Here is a 24,819-nt window from a genome sequence, read left to right on the forward strand (position 1 = left end):
TGTTTTGTATCAAATCAAAATGTATTTGTATTGCCCATATTTACACATCACAATTTGCCTCATAGAGTTTAACAATCTCGATGAATGATCTTAATCTGCACAATAATTAACTTCCTGTCAAATAAAAAATAATGTTTGCACATTATATGTTAGTATGAAATAGCTCTTTACTAAATGTAGGAATAAATGCACTTTATTGTATGGATGAATTAATAATGAGAATTGTTGCTGTAATTGCATCTGCTTTTGGTTTATGTGTTTCAGATTGCACTGACTCCAGGACAGGATCAACAGTTTACCTGATCCTGAATGTGTCGTGTCTGTTACTACCGAGTCGTATCATGTGAACAGAGTTTATACAGCAAAACAGGGGAGGGGCAGTAACAGTTGTAGGAGGTTTAGTCTCATTAGAATTACGTTTGGTCAGTAACAATGACAAAGCAATCGGCGCTCCAGATCTGCATCAGTGCCCAGTTACAGTGTGTGCTCCTGCTGTTAGACAGAACCACTTGTCCCGACTGCTGTTCTCAAGTGCATTTAACCAGGAGACAAAGAGACCATTTATCTGGAGGGAGGCAGAGAAGAGGAGGAGAGACAGAGGGTGGAACAGAGAGGGAGGGAGGGAGAGAGAGAGGGGGGGGGGGTTGGGCATTGGATTGAGAAGAAGGGAAGGAGGAGAGAAAGAAGTTTCCAAAACAGCAGATCCTGGAATGTTGGTGGACGGTGCTACATAGCTGCAAATATTTGTTGCTTGGTCGGCACGGCAACAGGAAAGCCAGCACGTTTATTAGCAAATCCCTACGATGATACCGGAGAGTCAGGGAGAGGAAACACCCTGAGCAGGAGAAGGAAGACTGTCATACAGGACAAAAATAATCATAAAAAAAGGAGATATGTCAGCTAAACTATAAAAGAAAAAAACACTGAAGCTACAGGTAAAGGTGGTGTCTGAGTTTCACTGTTGACTTAACATTGTGAAATGGAGGTATACATGCCATCACAACCACACAAAAACACACACACATACGCACACAAACAGAAAGAGAGAGAGAGAGAGACTGGGGTAATAATGGAAAACAGAACAAACTGCTGCAATAAGCGCGCGCACACACACACACACACACACACACACACACACACACACACACACATTGTTAAGGTCTCTGGTGTCAACATGTACTTTGTACAGTAAAGTGTTCCAATTAAGGAAAATAATCGATGACATTGTGTCCTGCTATGTCAGTGCAGTATTTTCCTATATTTGGACTCCATGGTCACCATGGCAACTTACCAAGGAAAAAAAGGCAGGAAAAGAAAATATGAACAACATTTCTAAATTTGTCTGACTAAGTGATGGCCTCTGATTTAACTTTAACCTTTACTTAGTTTCAGTTTTGTTGCTATGGTTACAGGGCATTTCCACATATGTAAGGCTCCCATGAACACTGACCATAGAAGTCTGTGTAACTTTACAAGAGGAAATAACTCATTCTTGTTCTCCTAATAAAAACAAAGTATTAAAAATACTAATACAAAAACAAATACACTCTCAGGGTAAAACTAAGTAATATTACTAAGTGCTTACTCAGTCTGCTATAACCACCAGCATACGGTTGCTTTATTTGGCCAATATTGGTTAGATATCGTTGTGAAAGTAACATGACATGGTCTGATAACTGACTTTATTATTCCTCTCTTGAGTTACTGTTTAAACATTTACCAATGATCTGCAACTGCCACTTATGGCCACACTGGCTGCTCTTCAGCAAAGTGACAGTTCGCTGTGCTGATTTCAAAACAGTGATCTGATCTAAGCCATGTGTGCGGTGTCCTGGTATATCATTTGAATTCACACGTGTAATCAGAAAATATTGTTTTCCATGGTTCTGGTACAGTGGTATGAAATGCAAGACAACACTCTGAGCACCCCCCTGCCCTATAACCATAATACCACTCACTATTGATATGTGATCAGGTTTCACAGTCGCCTCAGAGGAGGGTGGTGAGGATGATCTGTGTGTGAGAAGAGAAGAGAGTGATATTCTTTTTGCACTTTCAGATGTCTCTTGTTTCATAGGATAGCATTCTGCCAGATCAAGTTCACTTATACTCATTAAATATCCAATAATGCCTGAATATAATTTAAGATTAATATTCACTGCTCTCTCTCTCTCTCTCTCTCTCTCTCTCTCTCTCTCTCTCTCTCTCTCTCTCCCTCTCTCTCTCTGTCTGTGTGTGTGTATGTGTGACAAGCCCATATTTATTTCAGTAAGTGCAATAGAACAAACTTCCATTGTTCCTTCTTGTGATCTCTCAGCTTGAGACTGAAACTGCTGCTCAACATAAAACAATTGCTCAGTCCTGTCACTCTCTCCCTCTCTCCCTCCCTCTTCTCTTTAGTTTTTATTGCCTCTGAAAAGCCAGGCTAGAATAACCGGCAAGTCCAAACTCACACTGACAACCTCCCCACTCACACTTAAATACACAACGAAAACACAAACACACAAATGCAGCCTTACACAAACTGCAACAAAAACACACACACACACACACACACACACACACACACACACACACACACACACACACACACACACACACATGGTAAGGTCCTCCCCAACTTGCAGAGGTAAATGGAGTGGAACAGGTTAGCATTGCCGCCATATAGTGTCCCACCTGTACAAACACAGTGCTCGATCATGGCTAAACAGACACACACACAGACGCACACACACACACAAATAGTCCTCCATCTGGACTGAGGCACTGGTGGGTTTTAATAGCTATCGATCATTCTCCCTGGTGACACACTCACACACTCGCCTCCCTGTTACAGGCTGAACAGAGCCAGCTGAGGACTTCTACACTCACACACACACACACACACAAACACACACACACACACACACACACACACACACACACACACACACACACACACACACACACACACACACACACATACAAGTCCTAAGCAGTGTCAAAAAGGCCATTTACTTTGCCTGCCTGTGTAAGCGTGTGTTTGTGCTTCTGTGCGTTCTAAGTGTGCGTGTGTGTGTGTGTGTGTGTGTGTGTGTGTGTGTGTGTGTGTGTGTGTGGCTCACTCTGCCTTTCGTTTAAGATGAGGTTATTTAATTTACATAATGAGGCACAGACTCACTCTAGTAGATTATATTACTCTGAGACAACAAATAAAACACATGCAGACATGCACCCCCCATAAGTATACACGCCCCAGTCTGTAACCCTTTAAAGGGACAGTTCACCCAGAAATGAAAATTCCCTCATTATCTACTCACCACTATGCCAATGGAGGGGTGGGTGAAGTTTTTGAGGTCTTATGGGTACATTTTATTGCATAAGAATCCAATACATTTGAAGTCAATGGTAAGCTATTCTTCAGACGTAATGAAACAGCAGAAAAAAACACAACACGACTCCATACTGCTGGTGTGGTGTCATCAAAGTGTCTGCAAGCCCTGACATTCACATTCGACTCGAAACGAGGTCATTTACATTGTGTTTTAGGCCTAAATGTCCACAAGAAGTGGCTAACCTAGCAGATGATAGCATTTTTGAAGGTCCCTGAATGCATCTTGTCAGAAGATATCAGCGGACATTCAGCTCAAGTTAAAGTATCTCTTTAACTCAAGTTGTTATTTTTGTCCCATATCCATGATGATAAAAAAGGCATCTGCGGCCTAAAGGTGAAATCAAGGAACTTGCAGTGTGCCCACCCCTGCCCAATGATGTCATTGTGCACTTGTCCTGGTGAGTTACGATGAGCTGAAAGGGTCAAAATGAGAGAGAATGCCGATTGATTTTCCTAGCGATTCTGACCAATATATCAAAGGTTTGATTAGTCCTGGTGGTTAGTGACGATTCATTATCGAAGCTAATAAAGTCTTTCTCGCTCAGGGTCCCAGAGAGGCTGCTGGGAAAGATAGTTAATTTTATGGGCAAATTAATTAAAACACCGCCTGGAAAGAGCCTGTCGGGCATCAAACACTCGTTCCACACTTGGTGAAGGGCGTAACAATGAGACATCACTCAGGGAGATTCAATGTGTGTGTATGTGTGGGTGTCAGTTTGTGTGTCTAATAACCAATCACAATGATTACTGCCTTTACCATGTTGTAAATCATGAAAGGAAAGCGGGACATTTGTCATTTAGCTGTGTCTTTGCTTTTTAATTATAAAAATGGCTGCCAAAGAAGTAGATATATAAAGATGATTTAAAAAATGTGTTATTGGGAAGAATAAAGGACAAAGAGGATAACAATGGGAGGAAAAAGATGTCGACCAATTTACCAAGTTTTCCCCAAAATTTACGAAAATTCATAGAATATTATTGTTTTTGTCTGGGAGACTAAATCCAGATGCATTGGAGCTACTCGCCAAAATTTTTCCATAATATTTAGCTATATAACAATCATTGTTATATTCATTACATTTAGCCTTTTAATCATGTATTTTGCCTGTTAGACATTATATTTTCACATTTACTTAGTTATATCTTCCCTGCATGCCCTCAATTTTTCACATCCTCTTAATCACAACTTGTGGTGTCTATGTGTAATACCTGACTCAAAATTTGAATATATGAATCATGATTTGTGATTCATCAATAATTTTTGCATGTACACCATTGGGGTTTCCTTCTAAATATCAGTGCAGTCTCTATCTGTGTTAGCCCCTAAAACACCCACAAATACATAGACTTACAGGAAGGACAGACCCAGACATACACCTACACACAGCTTAATGTATAATCTTACTACAGGCGAGTCAAAAACACAATCCACTCAGTGGGGAACTTTTTCCTTCACATAACAGCTGAAAAAACATTGTTCTCTAAGGCTTTGACCATTGTGAGCGAACACTGTCTCAAAGGCTTTCACAGTCTGTCTGCCTGTCTCTCACTCACCCTGCAAACTGCAATGAGTTTTGAATTTGACAGAAAGATGTTTTAATGAATTTACATGTTTGTCCATTGTACTGTGCAGGGCTGTGGTCAATGCACTGGTTTAACTTTTAACGATACCAACACAAAAACTGAGATTTTACTGAAAAGAGCTGCTGAAACAATACAACTGAGCCACAGCCTGTTCCCATCACAGGGGAAATCCTGCTGCCTGGACGAACACTGATAGGAGTAAGATGAGAGGGAGAGGCACAGGAGAGAGAAGAGAACAGTGGAGGAGGAGAGAGATAAGAGAAAGGCAAAAGTGTGTGGGGGGAAGAAATGGAGGGCATTTGGGATCCAGTCAAGGAGGCAAATAGTAGAGGTGTAACGTCAGGATGGAGGGAGTGAAAGAGGTCAAAACCAGGAGAGAAGGAGAGGGGGGGATTATGGTTTTAAAAGTCTTAATAGAGATGCAGGGGCTGATGGGAGGAAAGGCCAAGGACTGGACAACTCAGAAGGCCCCTACATACCGTTTAAGGTCAGGATGCAGCTGAGCAGGAACACAGGGCTTTGAAAAATACAACTACAGAGGAAGAAATGTGAAGAGTTGACTCACCACCACTGGGAAGTTGGCAAAGATTAATTTAGAGCAACACATTTACAGGCCAACACCAACCTGGTCTGAAGTCAATTGCACAGCACTTTCATTTGAAGGGGGCATTAGCAAGATAATAATAAAGGTGGGTGCACAACGAGAGATGGTCGGTTCAAATCCATTCCCTTGTGCACGGACACAAGCAGATCGGTGTCCTCTGCAGAGACGTGTCCGCTCTTACTACCTGAGAAACGTGGCCTCATAGTCCCGCCCCACCTAGGAACGAGAGCACCAGGCCCTTACAGGGGATGGGAGATGCCACTGTGTAGTTTACTGCATGCTACACACCCATTATTAATGATGAGATTAAGTACAACTCTTAAAAAACGGGTGCAGCAGGTGTTCTTCTGCTGTAAAACTTGCCAAAGTTGTTTTGAACACACCCTTAATGCTCTCACACCATGTGCTTTAAACCAGGTGCTACGATCATTAAAGTAGAGCACTAAGTCATGTCACAAGTAAACAGACTGGAAGTATGTTGAATTAGTTGCATGTAATTTAAACAAATACTCATTCAGTTTCCAAAGGACATCATAACCCATCATTACTAATCATGGACCCTCCATCAATGCAAAGGAGTGAATTAATATGAATGCCTCAATCCTGATATAGTTTTTTTTCTTTTCACATTTCTCAAACTTCCCTTCCAAAGGTCCTGAAAGTCAATAATTACATAAGGACACCTCGTCACTAGTTAGTTCCATTAATGGCTGAATGGGTGAAAGTCAGGAATAACAAATATGGTGTGAAGCTTGATTTGAAATCTGTAAATCAGGTATGTGAGACAAATAACTGCATAATTCCATATTAGAATTCAACTGTTGGACATCTGTGGCTACGTCATTTCTCCCGGCCTTTACTAATTGCCCTTTCCCCTCCTGGGTCCATGCCTCTTTGCTACAAAATGTAAGGACAATACTGAATTAGTTCGGTCTGTGACCACAAGTGAGCATATGTCCAGGCTCTGGACCAAGGCAGCAGCAGGATATCCCAGCCTCATGTTAAATAGTCACTTAAACAGCAGGGTTTCTCCATGTTAATCTTCCCAAACATTCCTACACAGAAAATGACTTTGGCAAACGACCACGCTGTGGTTACCCCTTTATAACTTTACGCATGGCGACCAGGGAAGAAAAGCAGACTCAATTCATGCAGCGCTGCAGCCATATTGAAACATTTAAGGGTTCTGTCTGTAACACAATTTGAAATTGCTGTATATAAAACTGAATTTACTAAGGTCTGACTTTTGCCATGGGATTTGACTCTGAAAAGAGCTTTAATGCAAATGAGATAACAACTTTAAATGACATCATGTGGTTTGCCTTAAATATGTCCATCTATTTGAGACAATGGGTGAAGTCATAAACAAGGATCCCTGCTGTTGGGTGGTGGGCACTGGACCACCTACTTATGATTATTTTATGGACTTTAATTCAGAAGTAAAGCGTACATAAATGAATGAATGAGGCAAAGTGGATAAATATTTCAGAATGTGCCAGTGAAACACTGAGTGTAAACAAGAAGCTAACCAACATGTCCTTATTCTGCTTCCTCTCATTTCATCCCCAGGGCGATCGTTATAAAACCACAAAAAAGAATGACACTTAAGGAAACTGTGAGAGTAAGTATCTGTGCATTGTATAAGACTCACCTTGACATGTCCCTCCATTGTGTTTGACCATAAAGCAAAGATTTTTTCTTAAGCACCTAAATCAAAAAAGGAAATTGCAGGAGATCAGTTGAGTTCACCTATTAGATCAGATTATATACGACTTTATCGATTGCCACAGTTTGCCGAATACAACAGTAGATAAAGACAACATTAGCGGTCATAAAAAGTCCGACTGTGGTGTTTTTTTATGATCCGCTTGATCCTGCTTAGGTGCCGCTCTGAGACAGCCAGCGCCAGGGGGCTGATTTACTCGTCACACAAGAGGGACATATTTAGACGTGGCGCGCAGGAGATAGTGGGCAGTAAAGCTGGCAGGGCAGAGGGTGACCCAGACAGTGGGAGTGTGGACTGCTGAAGGGGAACCCGCGAGACACACCAGTTAACCTCCTGCCATTAAACCAGCCATGATTTCTGACCAGGGGCCAGGGGACAATGGACTGCACTACACTAATTACACCCCCTGACATGGATAATAGGAAATGTACTTGCTCTTTATGAGGACGAACAGACAGTCTGTGGATCTATCATGGACAATTTGTAGTTGAGGCAATAATAAAAGGTCCTAAATGTAGCTTTTTGCAGATGTGTGGTTTTTACAGTAGTAAAAGGTCCTATTAAATCTGTCTCCTGACAACTGAATTAACGTTCAGATTGGTTTAAATCTGAAGGAAAGACTGTTACCAGAACACAGAACTTAATAATTTGGACTTGACTCTGCTCTTCAGGCACATAACGAAGCTTTAATACAAGTCCTGATGAATATGTCTGTTTTTGTAAACCTGCACAGGTGTAAAAATGGAACTGCCTCACTTTTCTGTGTATGTGTGCTGTAAGGCAATTTATCATTGACCACCAACCAGAGACCACCATGGTATCCCAGACCAAGAAGCAAAATGTGGGAGAAAACAAGAAGAGTTTCCACTGTGGGCACACATACCCATGGAAAATTATAGCATATAGGTTTTCATGTAAGAGTTGTATTTCCCTTTCTACCCTGTGCTACACTTTCTCCAATTTAAATGCACAGACATTAGAGTTCACATTTAGAATATAATAGAAAGTGATTTTTGTTTTTGTCACTGTTAAATGACTGTCTGTTTCATAAAATATTGTCTTAACACAGTTTGTCACAAGAGTGTCATTGGCATTACTGTACAGAATAGACTGTGATTTTCGTTTATAACCCTCTTACATGGCTGTAAAATCATTTGGTAAAACGTTGTCTTAAAACAATTTATTCTATTCTCTTCATCATTTTTTTTACTGTAAATAAAATGATGAATAGAATAAAATAGATTAGAATTCAATAGTATAAAATAGAGTATAATCTACTTTTATGTTATTGGCAATTCTATGTCATGGATTTATGTAAATGACAAATAAAAAGGACTGTCATTTTCATAACTGTACAGAATAAAATAGAATAGAATTTACCTTTGTTACTGTTATGGCTATTTCTAAATATACATGTATACATGACCAAAAACAATCATTTGATTTTCTTAACTATAAAGAATAGAATAGAAATCAATACAATACAATGTGATTTTATTTTATGTTAGTGTTTCATGACTGTTATAAACCCAGAATTTGTATTTTATTTACATTAGTATATAGAATAGAATTGACAATCATGTAACAATACTTGAAGTGTAGTGTAGTGAATAAACAATTAATGCTGACAGTAGAGAGAGCTGGATTTATCCACAACACAAACCGAGCTCTACACAACTGAGCTGTGAACACAACCGTGACCGTCCCGCCACTGACAGCAGAGCGGGGAAGCAGAGATTCAAAAACACTACGTCACACCACGAGGCCCCGCCCCTACGCTCTCGCGATCCAGCATTACCTCATCCCACAATCCACCGCGAGATTAGGACTCTTCTGGGTGGTCTTCCAAGTGAGTGGAGGCGGGGCCTTCCCCCAGCGACACGCCCCCCAGCCAATGGGAGAACCCAGTCATGACATCATGGCTATTTTTAGCGAGGCAGCGGCAGCAGATAAGGTTTGGATCCACGCTGCTCAGATCAGAGTGTACACACACCAGAGTCACTCACACCGGTGTGGAACCCAGTCTGAGAAGTGAGTCCCGATCCCAGTCCAACCAGTGCGCGCTCACCTCGGAGGCTTTCACTCACAGAGAGGACGTTCGGAAACCAGTCTCCTCCACCTGCTTCAAACCAAGGAGTTTTTTGAAGAAGACTTTCACAGCAGCACTGGTTCCTGGGGGTTTCTCTTCTATGTATACCAAGATGGAAACTACTTTCTATGACGACTCGCTCATCGCTTTCTCCCAGCACGACGGCGCCGGCTTCGGATGCAGCAACCCCAAGGCGCTGAAGCACAGCATGACCCTGAACCTGCTGGACCCGACCGGCAGCCGGAAGCAGCAGCTCCGCGCCCGGGCCAGCGAGCTGCTCACCTCCCCGGACGTGGGCCTGCTGAAGCTGGGCTCTCCGGAGCTGGAGCGGCTCATCATCCAGTCCAGCAACGGGCTCATCACCACCACCCCGACCCCGACCCAGTTCATCTGCCCCAGGAACGTCACTGACGAGCAGGAGGGCTTCGCGGAGGGCTTCGTGCGAGCCCTGGCCGAGCTGCACCACCAGCACATGCCGGCTCCGGGCAGTGGGAGCGTCCCCCCAGCCCCGCAGACCAGTGGCACCAGTGGCACCAGTCCGCTGCCAGTCTCCTCTGTGGCCGGTGCCCCCGCGTACAGCAGCAACGCCACCATGCGCTCCGACCATGGCTCCGACTCGCCGGTCTATGAGGACTTGAACACTTTCCACCCCGCCATCAGCACCGTCTCGGCCCCGGGCTACACCACCTCAGCCCCGGCCATGTCCTTCCCCTCCGCCCCGCCCCAGCTCCCGATCTACGGCCAGACCGGCTCTCTGCTCCGGCTCACGGCTCTCAAGGAGGAGCCCCAGACCGTGCCCGAGATGCCCGGGGACACCCCCCCACTCTCCCCGATCGACATGGAGAACCAGGAGCGCATCAAGGCCGAGAGGAAGAGGATGAGGAACCGCGTCGCCGCCTCCAAGTGCCGCAAGAGGAAGCTGGAGCGGATCTCGAGGCTGGAGGACAAAGTCAAGAACCTGAAGTCCCAGAACTCGGAGCTGGCGTCCACCGCCAACACGCTGCGGGAGCAGGTGGCCCAGCTGAAGCAGAAGGTGATGAACCACGTCAACAGCGGCTGCCAGCTCATGTTGACCCAGCAGCTCCAGACCTTCTGAGGGGCTGTCGGGGCGGTGGAGAGAGCAAAGACTGTAGTGGAACGGATCGGACGCTTCCTGTGATAGCGAGTGGCTGTGTCTCTCGGGATGACCGGCACCGGTGGGATCTGTGGGCCAACCTGAAAGTCCCCGAGCCGGGGGGCGCGTCCCAGAGAGGGGCTCGGGACAGTAACAGTGGCCATGAACCAGAGGGGGGGCATGGCAACAAGCGAGATACCTTTCTGTTTCTGTTCCGTGCTGCTTTCACAGAACTGGACTGGACTGAAGTTTTCTTGATTTACACCCAGCTCTGCATGGACCTTCTCATGAATACCATAGGACAGATTCAGTCTTAGAGGAAATAAGAACCTGCAATAGAGACGTTTCTTGCTGCAGCCACAGTGGCCTCACACATGGGCGTGTTGGCCAACTCTGTACGGCTGAAGAGTCGTGACTAAAGCTGCCTGACTTCTGAGTTACAGTACAATGTACTTCGTTTTCTTTATTGTAAGAATTTAAATTGGAAAAGCTTCAAGATGTACTTGTTTTTTCTGAAATTGTTTAATGGGGTTTCACTCATTGTTATATGTATATAAGATCAACTTGGAGTACTTATATTTACCATTTGTAATAAGAATACTGTATAATTTTTTATGTTTTGTTTCCTGAGCACTTCAGAAACTAATCAATATTTAAGAAAATAAAGCAGATGAAATGAGACAAAACTGCCTCTGTGTTCTTGTAAGTGTGTGACAGTAAAAAAGTGGGTGTGCCATTTCAGGAGCTCAAACAATAAAACATGTTGCAACATGTTGCAAGAGCTTCTAGGTCCCGATACCTCAAGGTAAATTCCATTAGTGCTGGTATTGATCCAGGTTAAGTGATTGTGTTACAGCTGACAGACCTGCAATGGCCAGCTCTGCAAATTAGGTCATAGAGCTTCTCCACTTTATTATCCCAACACACACAGGTCTGCCTGAAGACTATGACACAAACCTCAGGTGCCTTCAGGTGTTATCACTATGAGACTGTGATATTATCCCATTATAAATCATTCAACAATATCATTCAACAAAGTTTATGAAAGTGATACATTTTGTTTGGTGGCATCTTAGGTAATGTTGATTTTTTAAATCCGAGGAGGATCACAGGTCCTCCTCTGTGTTATTGCACCATTCGGTTATTCAACATTACTTACTGTCCTGTTGTGAATAAAGAAATCCGCTGGATGGGAACACTCCGTTGAAACTCAAACACAAATAGGTTCTGAGGCAGAACTGCATCACACATGATCAGACATAAAACACATTACTGAGTTTTAACTCAATACAATTCTTAAGTACCACTGTACTCTTAGAGGGTATATTATATTTGTGTATAATTACACTGTAACTGTATACAACATTACATATAGTGCACTTTCAACGAGTTTGAAGCCAGCTATTAAAAATATGATATCATGAACAAATTATCCAGATGTAAACAAAAGGACAGTAAAGTAAAATAATACATTTTCAATACATCACTGACAGGAAAAAAAGGATAGAGAGACTACTGAATGATTATTTTCTAATGCTGATAAAGCTGATGAAGGTTTTAAACATTTTAGAGATTGAGATTATTCATCAAAAGTTAAATTTAAGAAGCAGAGTGGGGAGATGTAAAACAAAAAAATGTGTTTATTATGACTAAGTAAATACCCCTTTTTAAAACTACCAGACCCTTTAGGCCTAGTGTAAAGTACTCTATAGACAGCAGGTGAAACGCCACATTCAACAGGTTAAAACTCCAGGTTTAAACATTCCAACTTCTCAGTCACTAGTGTGTAATGTTTATAATGAAACACTAGAGGGCGACACAGGCTAAATCACAGGACAGATTCAACCTACCGATGCGCTTTGTAAAATCTACATAAAGCTTTTGCAGCTCGTTTTGAATCATCAGTAGTGATGAGACACAAAGAACTAACGTGAGTCAGATAGTTGATATTGTCTGTTTTAGTAGCTTTATTATTATATTTCTTTCTTTCTTTTCTTTTCCTGTCTTTTCCTTTTCTTATAAACCCCAAAGCAAAACTCCAAATAATCAAAAAATAAATAAAAAATAAATATAACGACAGTAGGCTAATTTAATAACCGGTCATAACAGTAACATAATTATTCAGTTATAGTTCAGTTAAGTTTATTGTCTGGAAGTATGATATTTATATAAAATAAAGTAATTTTAAATGTTTCATTAAAAGGCTAATTCTGATTGTCACTATATCTGCTCCAATCTGCTCCAGTTTCTCAAACATGGGGCAACGTGACATCATCCGGAAAACGGTGTCCTTCCTGACCATATAAGGACAGGGTACACTCGGACTATCTACGTCACGATGGAGGAGGCGTGTATTACGGGAAGTGAATCGACTCAGTAATCTCTGCATAATAAGTAGTTCTGAGGAGCCTGGATTTACTTCACAAGGGCCAAACAACGTGCAAATCACAACTTCAGACCTATTTCGTGTTCAAATCTAATAATGATGTAACAAACTTAATATACAGTAAAAAAGAGGGAGTCAAATAAAATAAAATGAAGACAATATACACTATAAAGAGACAAAGAGAGGGTTAAATAAAATAAATAAAGAGTTTGGCATATTTGACACAAAATTAACTTTAGTGGGAAATATTCAGTGTAGAATGTGCACACGTTTAGGATTTAATTACTAGATAATTTGATATTGTGTGACATAGACTGAGCAGCATGGGGTTACCCATGGAGTGCATCACTTCTGCACCCACACATGTTCAGTCATGCACACATATCCTCTCTCTCTCTCTCTCTCTCTCTCTCTCTCTCTCTCTCTCTCTCTCTCTCTCAACACAAACAGCTCACCATGACGACCAGCTTCTGACAGCGTAAAACGGGGCCAAAGCTTCTCTAAGTCCAATTTGTATGTCAAAAAAGATTTTCATATCTCCACGTGGGATTTCAGAGGCAGCCTGCGGTGACCTTACTACAAGTTTGTCATATAATCTCACAAATTGCAAGTTTATTAGGATATTTCTTCAATGAATGGCTTTTGTCTGAGTTGCTAGGATCAGGTGTTTCACTTAGCAATAAGGTATCAAACACATACTGGAACACAAACACACACAGCAGCCGGAATCACAGGTTACTGGATTCTTACTTCACATTCTTTGGTTATTTATGATGTTAAACATGCTCAAGGGTTTTGATGCTCAAGCAGCATCAACCCATATCAACCCGTATGCCGTGGATGTGATCCGGGCAAAGAGAAAGGATCTGGTTTATGGTATCTCACATACCGAGGATCTACTCGATCTACTCGTCATAGAGGGAGTCATTACAGCAGCTAAGAGATCCATTGTTCTGACCATCAGGACTCGGAGGGAACAGAACTCCAGGGTCCTGGACATCCTGGAGACCAGAGGTGAGAGGGCATGTAGGAAGTTTTTCCATCCCTGTCTCATGCTGACAGAGCCCGACCTTTATCAGCAAATCCGGGCCTACGTGGGGAGCGTGAGCGAACACATTAGAGACACAAGGAGACAGCTGATTGGATATTTGCTGGAGAAGGAAAAGGAGGGAATGGCAGGTAAAGTCACTATGACTAATAAGAAGAAGACTCGTGGTTTACTTGCCTCGGAGAAATCTCAAAGATTTAGCCCTGTGATAGAAGACAGCAGCCCGGTGCCAATTGAAAAACTAGAGGATAAAACAACACCAGATAAACCAGAAAACCTTGTTCACATGATCGCTGCAGAAGGTGAGCTGGTACGCCTGGAAGAGCTGTTAAAGGACACTGATATCAACTCTGTTAATTCTTCCAATGAGACTCTATTGCATGTAGCTGCTAATCACTGTCACCTTTCCATCACTGAGCGCTTGATCCGTGAAGGAGCCAGATTGGACCTGCAGGATAATCATGGTCACACAGCTCTTCACAGCGCAGCCAGCAGGGGTCACAACGAGATAGTCAGGGCCCTGTTAAAGGCCGGGGCCCCCATCTACTCTTTGGATCTCAATGATAAAACCCCCCTTCACTTGGCAGCAGAGAATGAGCATGTGGATGTTGTGACGGTGCTGGTGAAGGAGGAGGCCAGACAGAGCGAGAGCCAATCGCAGGACATGTTTCTCCATATGGCGGCCATTCAAGACGACTGGAGACTGGCTGAGCTGCTGCTGCAGCGGGGGGCCGCTGTCGAGGCCAAAAACAACCACGGAAAAACCCCTCTGTTTTATGCAGTTGCCAGGAGCAATGAGAAAACTGTGACTGTGCTTCTGAATGCAGGTGCTGAAGTTGACGACAATGTTATAAATGAAGCCATTGAACACAATCAGGATTCAGTTATACACCTGCTGCTCTGTGAGTTTTCCCCCCAAAGAATTTAACACAGGAATCTTGAATTATTGCAACATCAGCATGAATTCTGGACTGAGTTGTAGATTATGAAGTGCAAACTTACAAGTTCACAAAATGTTTTGTTCACAGCTAATGCCAGAGGAACTCTGAGTGAAGAAGTGCTGGGCTCGGCTCTCTTCTCCACTGTTACACAGAACCAGCCTGGAACAGTGACTGCTCTGATTGACGGCGGAGCAGATGTGAACATGTGTGACACACAGGGATACACTCCTCTCCTGCTGGCTGCTGAGCTGGGACACTGTGAAGTCTTCAGGTAACTGTCTCCAACCACGATTCACATGGCTTGACTCCTGTACTAATTCAACTGCAGGAATATAAGAGAGACGTTTGTATTAGGGAGTAAGAAATAGCTGCTAATGATTCCTATGATGCCATTATGAAAGCCTAATGACAAAGAAATGTAATAGAGAAACGGAAACTTTATTATAAAAATAAATCGCAAATACAACCAAATATATAGAACCAATATAGAAATTTTAAAATAAACTATTTTTTATGCAAATGGAAACATAAGAGCATATCTTTCACAAGTTGTCATACTGGTGTATTAAGGACAGAAAATAAAAAAACAAAGAATGGAAATGGTATAGTACAAGATTGAAAATGATCAATCTGGTGATGTGGAGTTGGTTCCTCTTATATCCCTGAACTGACTTGTATGAGCTAAAATGGTGAATTTATGATTCTGCTTACTTTTGATCCTTCTTTAGTTCTTTAATGACATTTGTGTCCACTTCACATTGTTACTATTGTTACTGATTATCTACTGTATGTTCATGTATCTCCATTTCACTTTGTAGAGTATGGTTTTGTTGGACAATACACATAAGCTGCTTGCTCAGTTGCTAATTAAACACTTTTCTTTTAGACAGTTCCCCATGGATATGTCACCTTGCCTTGTATGTTATGGTTCATTGATAATAAATACTATCTTTAATTTTGTTATTTCAGAGTGCTTCTAGCAAAACAGGCCAAAATCGATGCTGCTTTATGCGACGGCTCCTCAGCCTTGCACCTGGCTGTTCACAGTGGCAGTGTGCCCATAGTTCAGACATTGCTGGAAAAGGGATTGGACCCCAACATTACTGGACCCCAAGACCAACACCCTCTACACCTGGCAGCTCTGTCTGATCGATCAGACTTGGTGGCTCTGTTGATCAAAGCTGGATCACAGGTAAATGGCCCACTAGAGCACATACCTCCGACATGAAACCACAATTACATTCACTAGACCCAGAGTTTTATTTTGGTCTGCACCAAATTTCCCCTTAACATGTGTGACTTAGATTTCATCAAGATCCATGAATTATTCTCTGAGAAACAAAGGAGATGTCTAAAAACATCCTATCTCATAATGTCAAAGAGCTGCATTTGCATGTTTTGTGTGACTTTTTTGATAATCAGTCCAGTAGTTTTGGAGTAATCCTGCTAACAGACAAACAAACACACATACCCTGTGTATATTTACAATATGTTTTGGGGGCCTGTGTGTTATTTCTTCAGGTAAATGCAGTATCCCAGGATGGACTGACTGCTCTTCATTTAGCTGGTCAGCAGGGCCATGCAGACACAGTGATCCAGCTTCTCCAGAATAAGGCAGATCCAGAAGTGAGAGATAAGCTGGGCAGGACCGCCCTGCACTGGGCAGCCTCTTCCCAAACAGAGTGCAGGGTGGTGGACTTGATTTTGTCAGCCACAGCCAACACAAGCACCACTGACAACGAGAAGAAAACTGCCCTCCACCTAGCTGCTATGGAGGGGAGGTTAAACGCTGTCTTTTCACTGTTGCACCACAAGGCTAATGGAGGTGCCAAAGACATGGATGGCTCCACACCTCTGCACTACGCAGCGGCTGGTGGTCATACCAGTGTGGTTTCAGCTCTTCTACAGTCACTGAGCAACAAGGGGATAGAGGAGAGGAATGCATGGAGGAGAACACCGCTTCATGCGGCAGCCGAGAAAGGCCACGACAGTGTGGCAGTGCTGCTGCTGGAGGCCGGAGCCAAGATCAACGCTACAGATCACAGCAAAGACACTCCTCTGCACTGTGCTGTCCGAGGTGGACACCAGGAGGTGGTGAAGAGGCTTGTAAACTGGGGCCAAGCCGCACAGAGCAGGGGATGGAAGAAGGTGAATCTTCAGGCTCAAAATAAAGTGAGGAAGACGCCGCTGCAGGTGGCAGAGAGTGGAGGCACACCGGAACATGAGAGCATTGCAACTTTACTCAAGAGAAAGATGTTTCTCATCAAGTAGAGGGAGAAAGGAAATAAGAAAGAGACTGACGGGAACAGAGAGAGTATTTTAACACTATTGATATAAGCTTTGATAGATGGAATAAAATCTGTCAGAAAAAAATGCCTAACAACAGCAGGTAGATTTTGAACAGCCAGAAACATAGATTGAAGCTACTTTATAGTAATGAAACCCTCATTCCTCATGTCCAAATCGATTTGTGTTACTCAAGTGCTCTTATCTTTTTTAACCAAATAAAGTCCCAGTTCTGAAAGTGATCTCTATGAAATGCTTCAATGAGGAAATGTTTGATATCAAATCACATTGAAAGATGAAATTCAAGTAGTTCATTATAAATCTAATCTCCAACACTTTTGGTGTACACAATACCTCAACAACTATTGCTCGATTCCCTTGTCACTGGAAGAATACTGATCATTTAAAGTCTCCAGATGGGGAAATTGCGTCATCATTACGTCAGATTTCACTATGTCTAATACATCCTTTACTTTGCTGTGTTTAGTGCTTATGAGTATTTATTTAGTTGTAATTAGATTTTATTGGGCCAAATCATAATGATCAACAGTGAACATTACACCTGCTTAACATTATCATGTCAGAATTGATAGCTTGCAGATGTTAGCATTTGGCAAATACCACTGCACTGTCATAATAAAGTGTCTTTGTGCTGTTAACATGTCTGAGTTGAACACCTACTTTATGGTTGTGAGGTTTAGTGTATCAATAATGTTCGTGATTGTAAGTGAGAGTAAGCTTTTGTTGTAGGCCTTTAACACTTACTCTCTAACAGCTGTTTTATAACATTTGTAATGTTTGAATTGTTTCATTGCTTTGTTGTCTGCTTGAAAATGTTAAAGATTCATTGTAGATTTCACGTATCCTTTTTCAAAATATCTGCAAAGGTGCCAGCTGTGCAGGATGACTGTGGTCTATCAAGTAACTGGCTGGTGATGAAGACGAGATTTTCCTCCCGTATCAAAATGCCAAGTGACTATCACCACGACCACCAAGACCCAAGCACGTCACTGTGGAAGGTTTTTTACAGTTTATCAGTTCGTCACAATCAGCATTCTTTCAGGTTTACATTTTTTTTTCTTCGTCCCACATCCACCACCATAACCACCTCACATTTCCATTCTATGAATCAAACTACTTGCATCAGAAAATACCACGAACACAGAATACTGTGTATTAATAAGCAATTTAAGTGAATAAAAATGCAACAACACAAATTCTCAAAGTGAAGACTTCAAGAGAACTCGCAGAGAGCGAGTAAAAGTCTCTAGTTTCCCACAACCTACAAACAAGCCAGGGTGCCACTGTGGTGAAACCATATCTGACCAGATTATCACTGTGAAGTTTTTTTTTCAAATACACGACTTTTCAAGGTTTAATAACAGAAGGACAAAAGACAAGTTGCAGCTTGTTAACATTTGAATTGAAGTGATTTGTTTATCCATTAGGTGGATCAGAATTTCATGTTTTTTGTTGTTCTATGACTGCAGAGTGTGAACACAGTTGCAACTTGATGTGAAGCTCAGGAACTGTCACACTTGAGGTAGAATGTGTTCTGTGGTTGGCACATTTCTGATTATGGCAACCGTTCCCATCTTACCACAGGTATCAATATGACTTATATTTTCTGTTTAGATTTTAGAGCACCTCGCTCCATAACTTTGTATAGTAATGAGGGGAATCTTTTTTTCAGAAACCTATATTTAATATAAGCGAATAATGTAGGATTGATAGCAGATATGTAGTATATGTAAATGAAATAAATATTTTCTAGTTGACAAGGTAATTGGTTTGAAAATAATAATTACATAAAGTAAATGATCTGATTAGATTTTGTGACATGTTCTTAATAATGATCTGAAACTGATCTTATTTAATTATGTTAGTATTCTTTATGACAAATGACATGCAGGCTACTGTCATGAAATCATGGCACGACATGACAATAACAGTTCAAAGTTGAGCATTAAAAAAAAAATCTTTGATTTGTTCATTTTACATCTTTGGATATCTGCTAAAATATGAAAAAAAAATCAAGGGTAGATTTCACTATTACGTGGTAACAAGTTAAGGTATGGTAATAAGGTATGGTAATAAGGTATGGGAACAAGACAACTACATTTAATCTCAGTTGAAGTGATGAACAATATAGCCTACAAGCATCTTCTGAGAGGAAATAACCTACCCTTTTGTTTTAAAAGAAAAAGTCAATGGGAGAAGAGAAAGAGAATAGAAAATAAAAAAATATTAAAATACGTGATATTTACATCGAGAGCGGGTCCTCTCTATGAAGGATGTCATGTTCAAATTTTGTCAATTTCCACAGAAAAGTCTTGACATGCAGACAGAGGGGGTCACCATGACCACGAGAAGATTATTATTTTATTATTTATTTTTCAGCTGTCATTTATTTTAACTAATAGTTATTGAGAGCATGTTATAAATACCAATATGAAAATGTTGTTGACTGTCCCTCTAATCCTCCTTTACAGTAATACCAATTTCAAAGCTGCATGACCACTGTATCAAATTTGAATTGACAGAACAACTGATCTTGAACTCTATAAATATATATGTATAAAATAAATTAAGCTCTCTTTTTTTTGGAACATTTATTTTTACAATACACACTCCAGCTCAGAAGGTGGCGACAATGGCACAACAGCTTGTTTGCAATGCAAGATTAGCAGCAGAAGAAGAGGACATGTGTCAGGTGACATTGTTTATTGTGAGTGAGGACGATGGCGAGAAACGAGGAGAAGCAGCAAGGGAAACTGAACAGACTGTGGCTGCAGAAGGAGAGAGAGGGTGAGCAGCAGAACAGTGACACTGACTGATGAGCACACACTTCCTGCTAGCTTCAGCTGCTAGCCACACCAGTGCTAACTCTCTGTTCCCCCCCCTGTGCAGAGGGACGACTCCGGGATGCTCACGACCGCAGACCCAAGCTGGTGAGAGGAGTTATTCAAACTAAACTGTTGATCTCTTGTTCGCCTCAGTTCACTTTCACCTGCAGCAGCTTGTCTCAGCCAAACCTTCTCCTCCACAGTCCACTCTCAACTCAGCCTCGTCTGTGACCAAGTGGATCCCCAGCATCAAGAAGGAAATAGAGTATTATCTGCAAGTAAGGGGACCTTCTGCAGGGGGGGTGGGGTCTGGTTTACATGCATGTGGATGACTGGGTCTGAACTCTGCTGCTCTCCCCTGTCTTGTCTTCGCCCTCTCAGCAGTCCCAGCTGTCTCACTACCCGGAGAGGAAGATAGCTGAGTTCCAGCTGTGCATCGAGGCTCTGGAGAAAGAGTACAAGAGGTTCATCACCAAGCTGCGAGCGCTCGACCCTTCGTGCAAACACAAGCCGTGGACGCCTCGAGGCTACTGCAAGAGGAGAGCAGAGCCACGGGACCCTCCGGGGACAGGTGGGTGTGGTACAGGTCACATACTGCAAATATACTGTCAAGGTATAATATGATGCAGTCGAATGAGTACTCAATCACTATCTAATTTCACAAATCACAGTGGTCTCATAGAGTCAATCAACACAATACACATCAACACAATAACAATATTTATAACATTGATTAGAAAAGACAACATCTCAATGGAGAGGTGCATCAAGTTCAAGGTATTTGTACATAAGCGAATGTCTGACAGATAAAAGGGAGGAGTTATGACAGTCCTAATGATAGGTGTCAGGTAGAATGGTGGAATATTTGAGGAGGTATATCAAAGCAATCTAGTTGTAATCATAATCCACGATCAGCTGCCACCACCAATCCACGATCATGATCCACATCTATTCAAGTCATGGATCCAGTGTTTTATAAATCCGGTGTTTAACTTGTGTAATATCAGAATTCAAGGTTTTTTTACACTCTTCCTGAAGTCAGAGTAGAAACATGTTTTAATCAATCTCTCTCAACACAAGCGGTTTGGTCCCCGTTCATTCTAACCAACCTGAAAATACATATTACGTGACCAGTCACATCCCCTGAGCTCATGCCGATGTAAACAGGAAGTTAGGCGTGTGGCGGTTCACACAGATGCTTGAAGCTACACATGAAAGGAGTATCATTGTTAAATGCAGAATTTAACCGCACAACAGCTGTGAGCAAAGACAAAAGATAAGTGATTGATTATATGCGTCGGTAGCAGAGGCGAATGCTGGTTGTTTTCTTCAGGAAGAGGATTGTCATGTTCCTAGTTTTTTTCTTCAACTCTTGCCCAAGTTGCCATTGGCCTGGTACATGAACCCCAAAGGCACACGGGACAACTCTTTCACAGCTCAATATTTATTTTGTCCTTATTTGTTAGTTGTTTGCTGGTTAGTTCATCAGGTTGAAAACCTTCAAAACACAAAGAACAAGAAGTTATACAAATATGCAAATATTTCCAACAACTTCAATCCAACAAATAAAGTAAGTATGTTTTTAAACAGTTTATGTAAATGAATGAATGCAAACAGTATTCAAACATCAATATGAATGGAACAAACAACTGAGTACAAAAAGCCAAACGCCTGGTGTGTGCTGCTTTATTATTTTACAATTCGTCAAACAAGACATCCTAACATTAATGACGATAGCAGCACTTCCAATATTAAATAATCATCAAAATAAAAGTCTTGTTTTAGTACAAGTGGCTTCTTTGGTTGTTCCATGAGCTGAATCCTCTCTCTCTGCTGAGACATTTGCTGAGTCCCCTTCCATTCGCAGGTGTTCCAACTCAAGTTGTAATGAGTTCATTATGGGACTTGAAGTTTTTTAGGCAAAGTTCCTCTTTTCACCTCAACAAGGATCATATGATAGCAGCATAATGAATGAGTGAAGGCTATGTCCTGACTGAAAAGACCTATTCAGGAAGCGTCTGTGAGCGTCTCGGACACCGGAGTTTTCAAACTCAAATGGGGCCAGCACCATTTACAAACTTCTCCATTTACAAACAGTAACAACAAATACAAATTTGACCATTTGTTAATTTCTAACTTATAGATACTAGAATATGCAATGAGTTGTATTTACCCCTTTACCTCCATGTGATATCTGCAGGGCAACCAGAGCCTGTCTTATATTTCTAAATAGGCAAATAAAAACATATTTAACATCAATATTTATATCATTTGTGTGCAGAAATATAACTGTGTTACTTTCTATTACTATTACCTGACTAATCAGCTTTGAACATTTCTGACAGATCATCATTCATTTTGGTTGAACAAGTCCTTTCATACACCTGTGGCTAACAGTCCTTTCATTTCTCTTTCATTTCTGTGTCATCTCTCTGGTTTACAGTGAAAAACCCTCAGCGCAATGAGTCACATGAGGACAGCCGTCAGTGGAGTGGAGCTGAACCTGACTTGGTTAGCAGCCGGACAGGATGTCACCAAACCTCAGCCACCGAGAGGGAGAGACCTCTCAGATATTCAGAGGCCAGACGTCAAACCCCTGTCCCCACCAAGCCGAGGTCAGAAACCTCAGAGACAGTCTGCGCAGACCAGGACCAGCCGCTCTCCTTCGACCGCACACGGCTGGCAATGGCCACCGCTGCATTCAGAGGACCGTCGGCTCAGCTCAGCTCGTCTCCAACACAGAGTCTAGCCAGGGTGCTGCAGTCAGGCCTGCCAAACCTCAGCAATTCCCTGTCAGGTCAAACATTTTCAGCACAGAACAGAGACAAAGAGAGAGATGTCGGGACAACTGAGGGTTTGGTTTTCAGACTGAAAGGTGGCGTCCAAGGACATAAGTCAGAGTGTGAAGCAGCAGAGAGGAAACCTGAGAAAACAGAGGAGAGCACTGGTCACCTCCTGGGATTAGACTGTTACTCTTCCTCTGATGGGGAGTGTGACACGTGATATTGTAGATCATCGGACATAGTAGTTAGGCCTGTCGCGATATGCAATAAATCAATTAATTGCGCGATAAATTAAAATGAGCGATAATTTTTTGCCGGCTGCAATAAATTCAGGGATTAAAGTTTTCCATCGCTATGACGGATTTCCGTCAACTCCGCTCGCATAAGGCTAAAAATGAGATCGATGCAGATCCCATCCGGCAGTCGGCCGCGGCTGCCGGTGGACAGACTCTTGTCTCCGCGCTGCCCGCGCCCCGCGTGCGTCAGGGCTCCCGTGCAGGTGTGGGAGGATCTCCTCGCGAGCCCTCTCCCAAGCGCTGGCTGGCCCCCGCCGGGCGCATTTCCTCCGTGGTGCGCCGCGACGGCTCCGGGTCAGCTTGGAAAGGCTTGGGGCGGGAGGAACGGAGACCACGGCGAGAAAGGTTTCACAAAAGCGTTCGGGGGGACGAAGGCGGGCGGAAGCCTGCCTGCGACAGCCCAAGCCGCGGAGACACGGGGGTCTCCGAGCGGTCTGACACAGGGGTCTCCGCGGAGACACGGGGTCTCAATTGGCTCAGGCCCCGAAGTCAGTCACGAGTCAGAGTGTGTCTGTTTTGTATTTATTTTTATTTATTTAAGTATAGTGTAAACTTTTGTTAACAGTTCATAAATTATTCATAGTTTTAAGTTAAAAAGTTTTTGTATTTATTTATATTTATAATCTACTTTAAACAGTTCATATATTTGGCAATAAAAAAGTCTTTCTTAAATGTCTTCCAGATGTCCAGTTCCAGTGTTCTTTAAAAATAAAAGTTTATTGATCTTCGAAAGGGTGTACTTGCATTATTATGCCATTATCATTATATAAGTTGAAAATGGTGTCAAAACGGCAATATTATCGCTTATCGCAATAATTTCTGGGGCAATTAATCGCACAGAAAAATGTGTTATCGTGACAGGCCTAATAGTAGTTTACATTTTTATACAATTTGTGTCCTTTCAAGGGCTGGCAGGTCATGTGAACAACAAGATTGAGGTGATGGAAGTACTTTGTAAAAAAAACTATTAAATATAATAACAATAAAGAATTAAAAACAAAAAATTCCTGGACTTTTTAAAAACCAAATCCTACATTTGTTTCTTAAATAGGCCACATTTTCTCAAGTATGTGAGAAAATGTGTGTTTAGTAGAATTTAACAAACTCTTTTAAACATGAAGACGATGAATCTGAATAATTTGAGCATATACAAAAGATAGGTTTCAGTTTAGAAGTAAAGCCGCACTAACCGGACCTGCTGCTTAAGAGGAAAAGATGAATTTATGTCATGGGGACCACAGTTCCAGCCGACAGGATGGGGAATGTGTGAGAAAAGCACAGTAACTAATAGAGGTACTTGCTGATTCAGTGTAAGTCTGGCTGTATTAACTGGAGCAGCATCTCTGAACACAATCTGGTTAGACCCCAAACGCCTTCCCGCCCACCTAACCCACCCTGGGCTGCTGCTGCTGCTGCTGCTGCTGCTGCTGCTGCTGCTGCTGCTGCTGACAGGACCATTCACGCTTTCTGCATGACACTTCTTGGAAACCAGTCGCGTTTAGAAAGCAGACCCTGTGCAGTTCATGGTTACGTTTGACGCAATTAACCTTTCAGCAAAAAGGTTGCTATGCACATTGCAAGGTGGGTTTCCCTCTGTCGCCGCAGATGCCTTGAAAAATGAAACTGAACAGTGCTTACTTTGCTGTTACAAAAATACACACAAAAAACTAACTTTGACACAACATACAATACTGGCTTAGCTTTCCAGTTGATGTAAATCCTAGTGAGCTAAAGACAGCACTG

General features: G+C 42.2%; 3 protein-coding genes across 3 annotated transcripts; all 3 read left to right on the top strand.

Moving 5' to 3' along the window:
- Positions 1 to 9,235: 9,235 nt before the first annotated feature.
- On the top strand, positions 9,236 to 11,179 carry jun (Jun proto-oncogene, AP-1 transcription factor subunit). The gene has a single exon (XM_061077584.1). It carries the CDS (start codon positions 9,477 to 9,479, stop codon positions 10,470 to 10,472), a length of 996 nt encoding a protein of 331 aa, XP_060933567.1. The 5' UTR covers positions 9,236 to 9,476; the 3' UTR covers positions 10,473 to 11,179.
- A 2,470-nt stretch (positions 11,180 to 13,649) lies between these two features.
- caiap (CARD- and ANK-containing Inflammasome Adaptor Protein) lies at positions 13,650 to 17,136 on the top strand. The gene is made up of 4 exons (XM_061078847.1): positions 13,650 to 14,826; positions 14,953 to 15,136; positions 15,835 to 16,057; positions 16,387 to 17,136. Exons 1-4 carry the CDS (start codon positions 13,650 to 13,652, stop codon positions 17,134 to 17,136), a joined length of 2,334 nt encoding a protein of 777 aa, XP_060934830.1.
- Positions 17,137 to 19,892: 2,756 nt separating this feature from the next.
- si:dkey-86e18.1 (uncharacterized protein LOC557342 homolog) lies at positions 19,893 to 23,009 on the top strand. The gene is made up of 5 exons (XM_061078433.1): positions 19,893 to 19,959; positions 20,062 to 20,102; positions 20,201 to 20,275; positions 20,379 to 20,568; positions 22,441 to 23,009. Exons 1-5 carry the CDS (start codon positions 19,893 to 19,895, stop codon positions 22,998 to 23,000), a joined length of 933 nt encoding a protein of 310 aa, XP_060934416.1. The 3' UTR covers positions 23,001 to 23,009.
- The last annotated feature ends 1,810 nt before the right edge of the window (positions 23,010 to 24,819 follow it).

Source organism: Limanda limanda, chromosome 9 (genome assembly GCF_963576545.1).
Source record: "Limanda limanda chromosome 9, fLimLim1.1, whole genome shotgun sequence".
In the NCBI taxonomy this organism is placed as follows: domain Eukaryota; kingdom Metazoa; phylum Chordata; class Actinopteri; order Pleuronectiformes; family Pleuronectidae; genus Limanda; species Limanda limanda.

Coding starts and splice junctions, on each gene's coding strand:
- jun (XM_061077584.1), top strand. CDS start 9,477: ATGTATACCAAGATGGAAACTACTTTCTATGACGACTCGCTCATCGCT.
- caiap (XM_061078847.1), top strand. CDS start 13,650: ATGTTAAACATGCTCAAGGGTTTTGATGCTCAAGCAGCATCAACCCAT. Junction 14,827..14,952: donor AGTTATACACCTGCTGCTCT/GTGAGTTTTCCC, acceptor TTTTGTTCACAG/CTAATGCCAGAGGAACTCTG. Junction 16,058..16,386: donor TGATCAAAGCTGGATCACAG/GTAAATGGCCCA, acceptor TTATTTCTTCAG/GTAAATGCAGTATCCCAGGA.
- si:dkey-86e18.1 (XM_061078433.1), top strand. CDS start 19,893: ATGGCGAGAAACGAGGAGAAGCAGCAAGGGAAACTGAACAGACTGTGG. Junction 19,960..20,061: donor GCTGCAGAAGGAGAGAGAGG/GTGAGCAGCAGA, acceptor CCCCCTGTGCAG/AGGGACGACTCCGGGATGCT. Junction 20,569..22,440: donor ACGGGACCCTCCGGGGACAG/GTGGGTGTGGTA, acceptor TCTGGTTTACAG/TGAAAAACCCTCAGCGCAAT.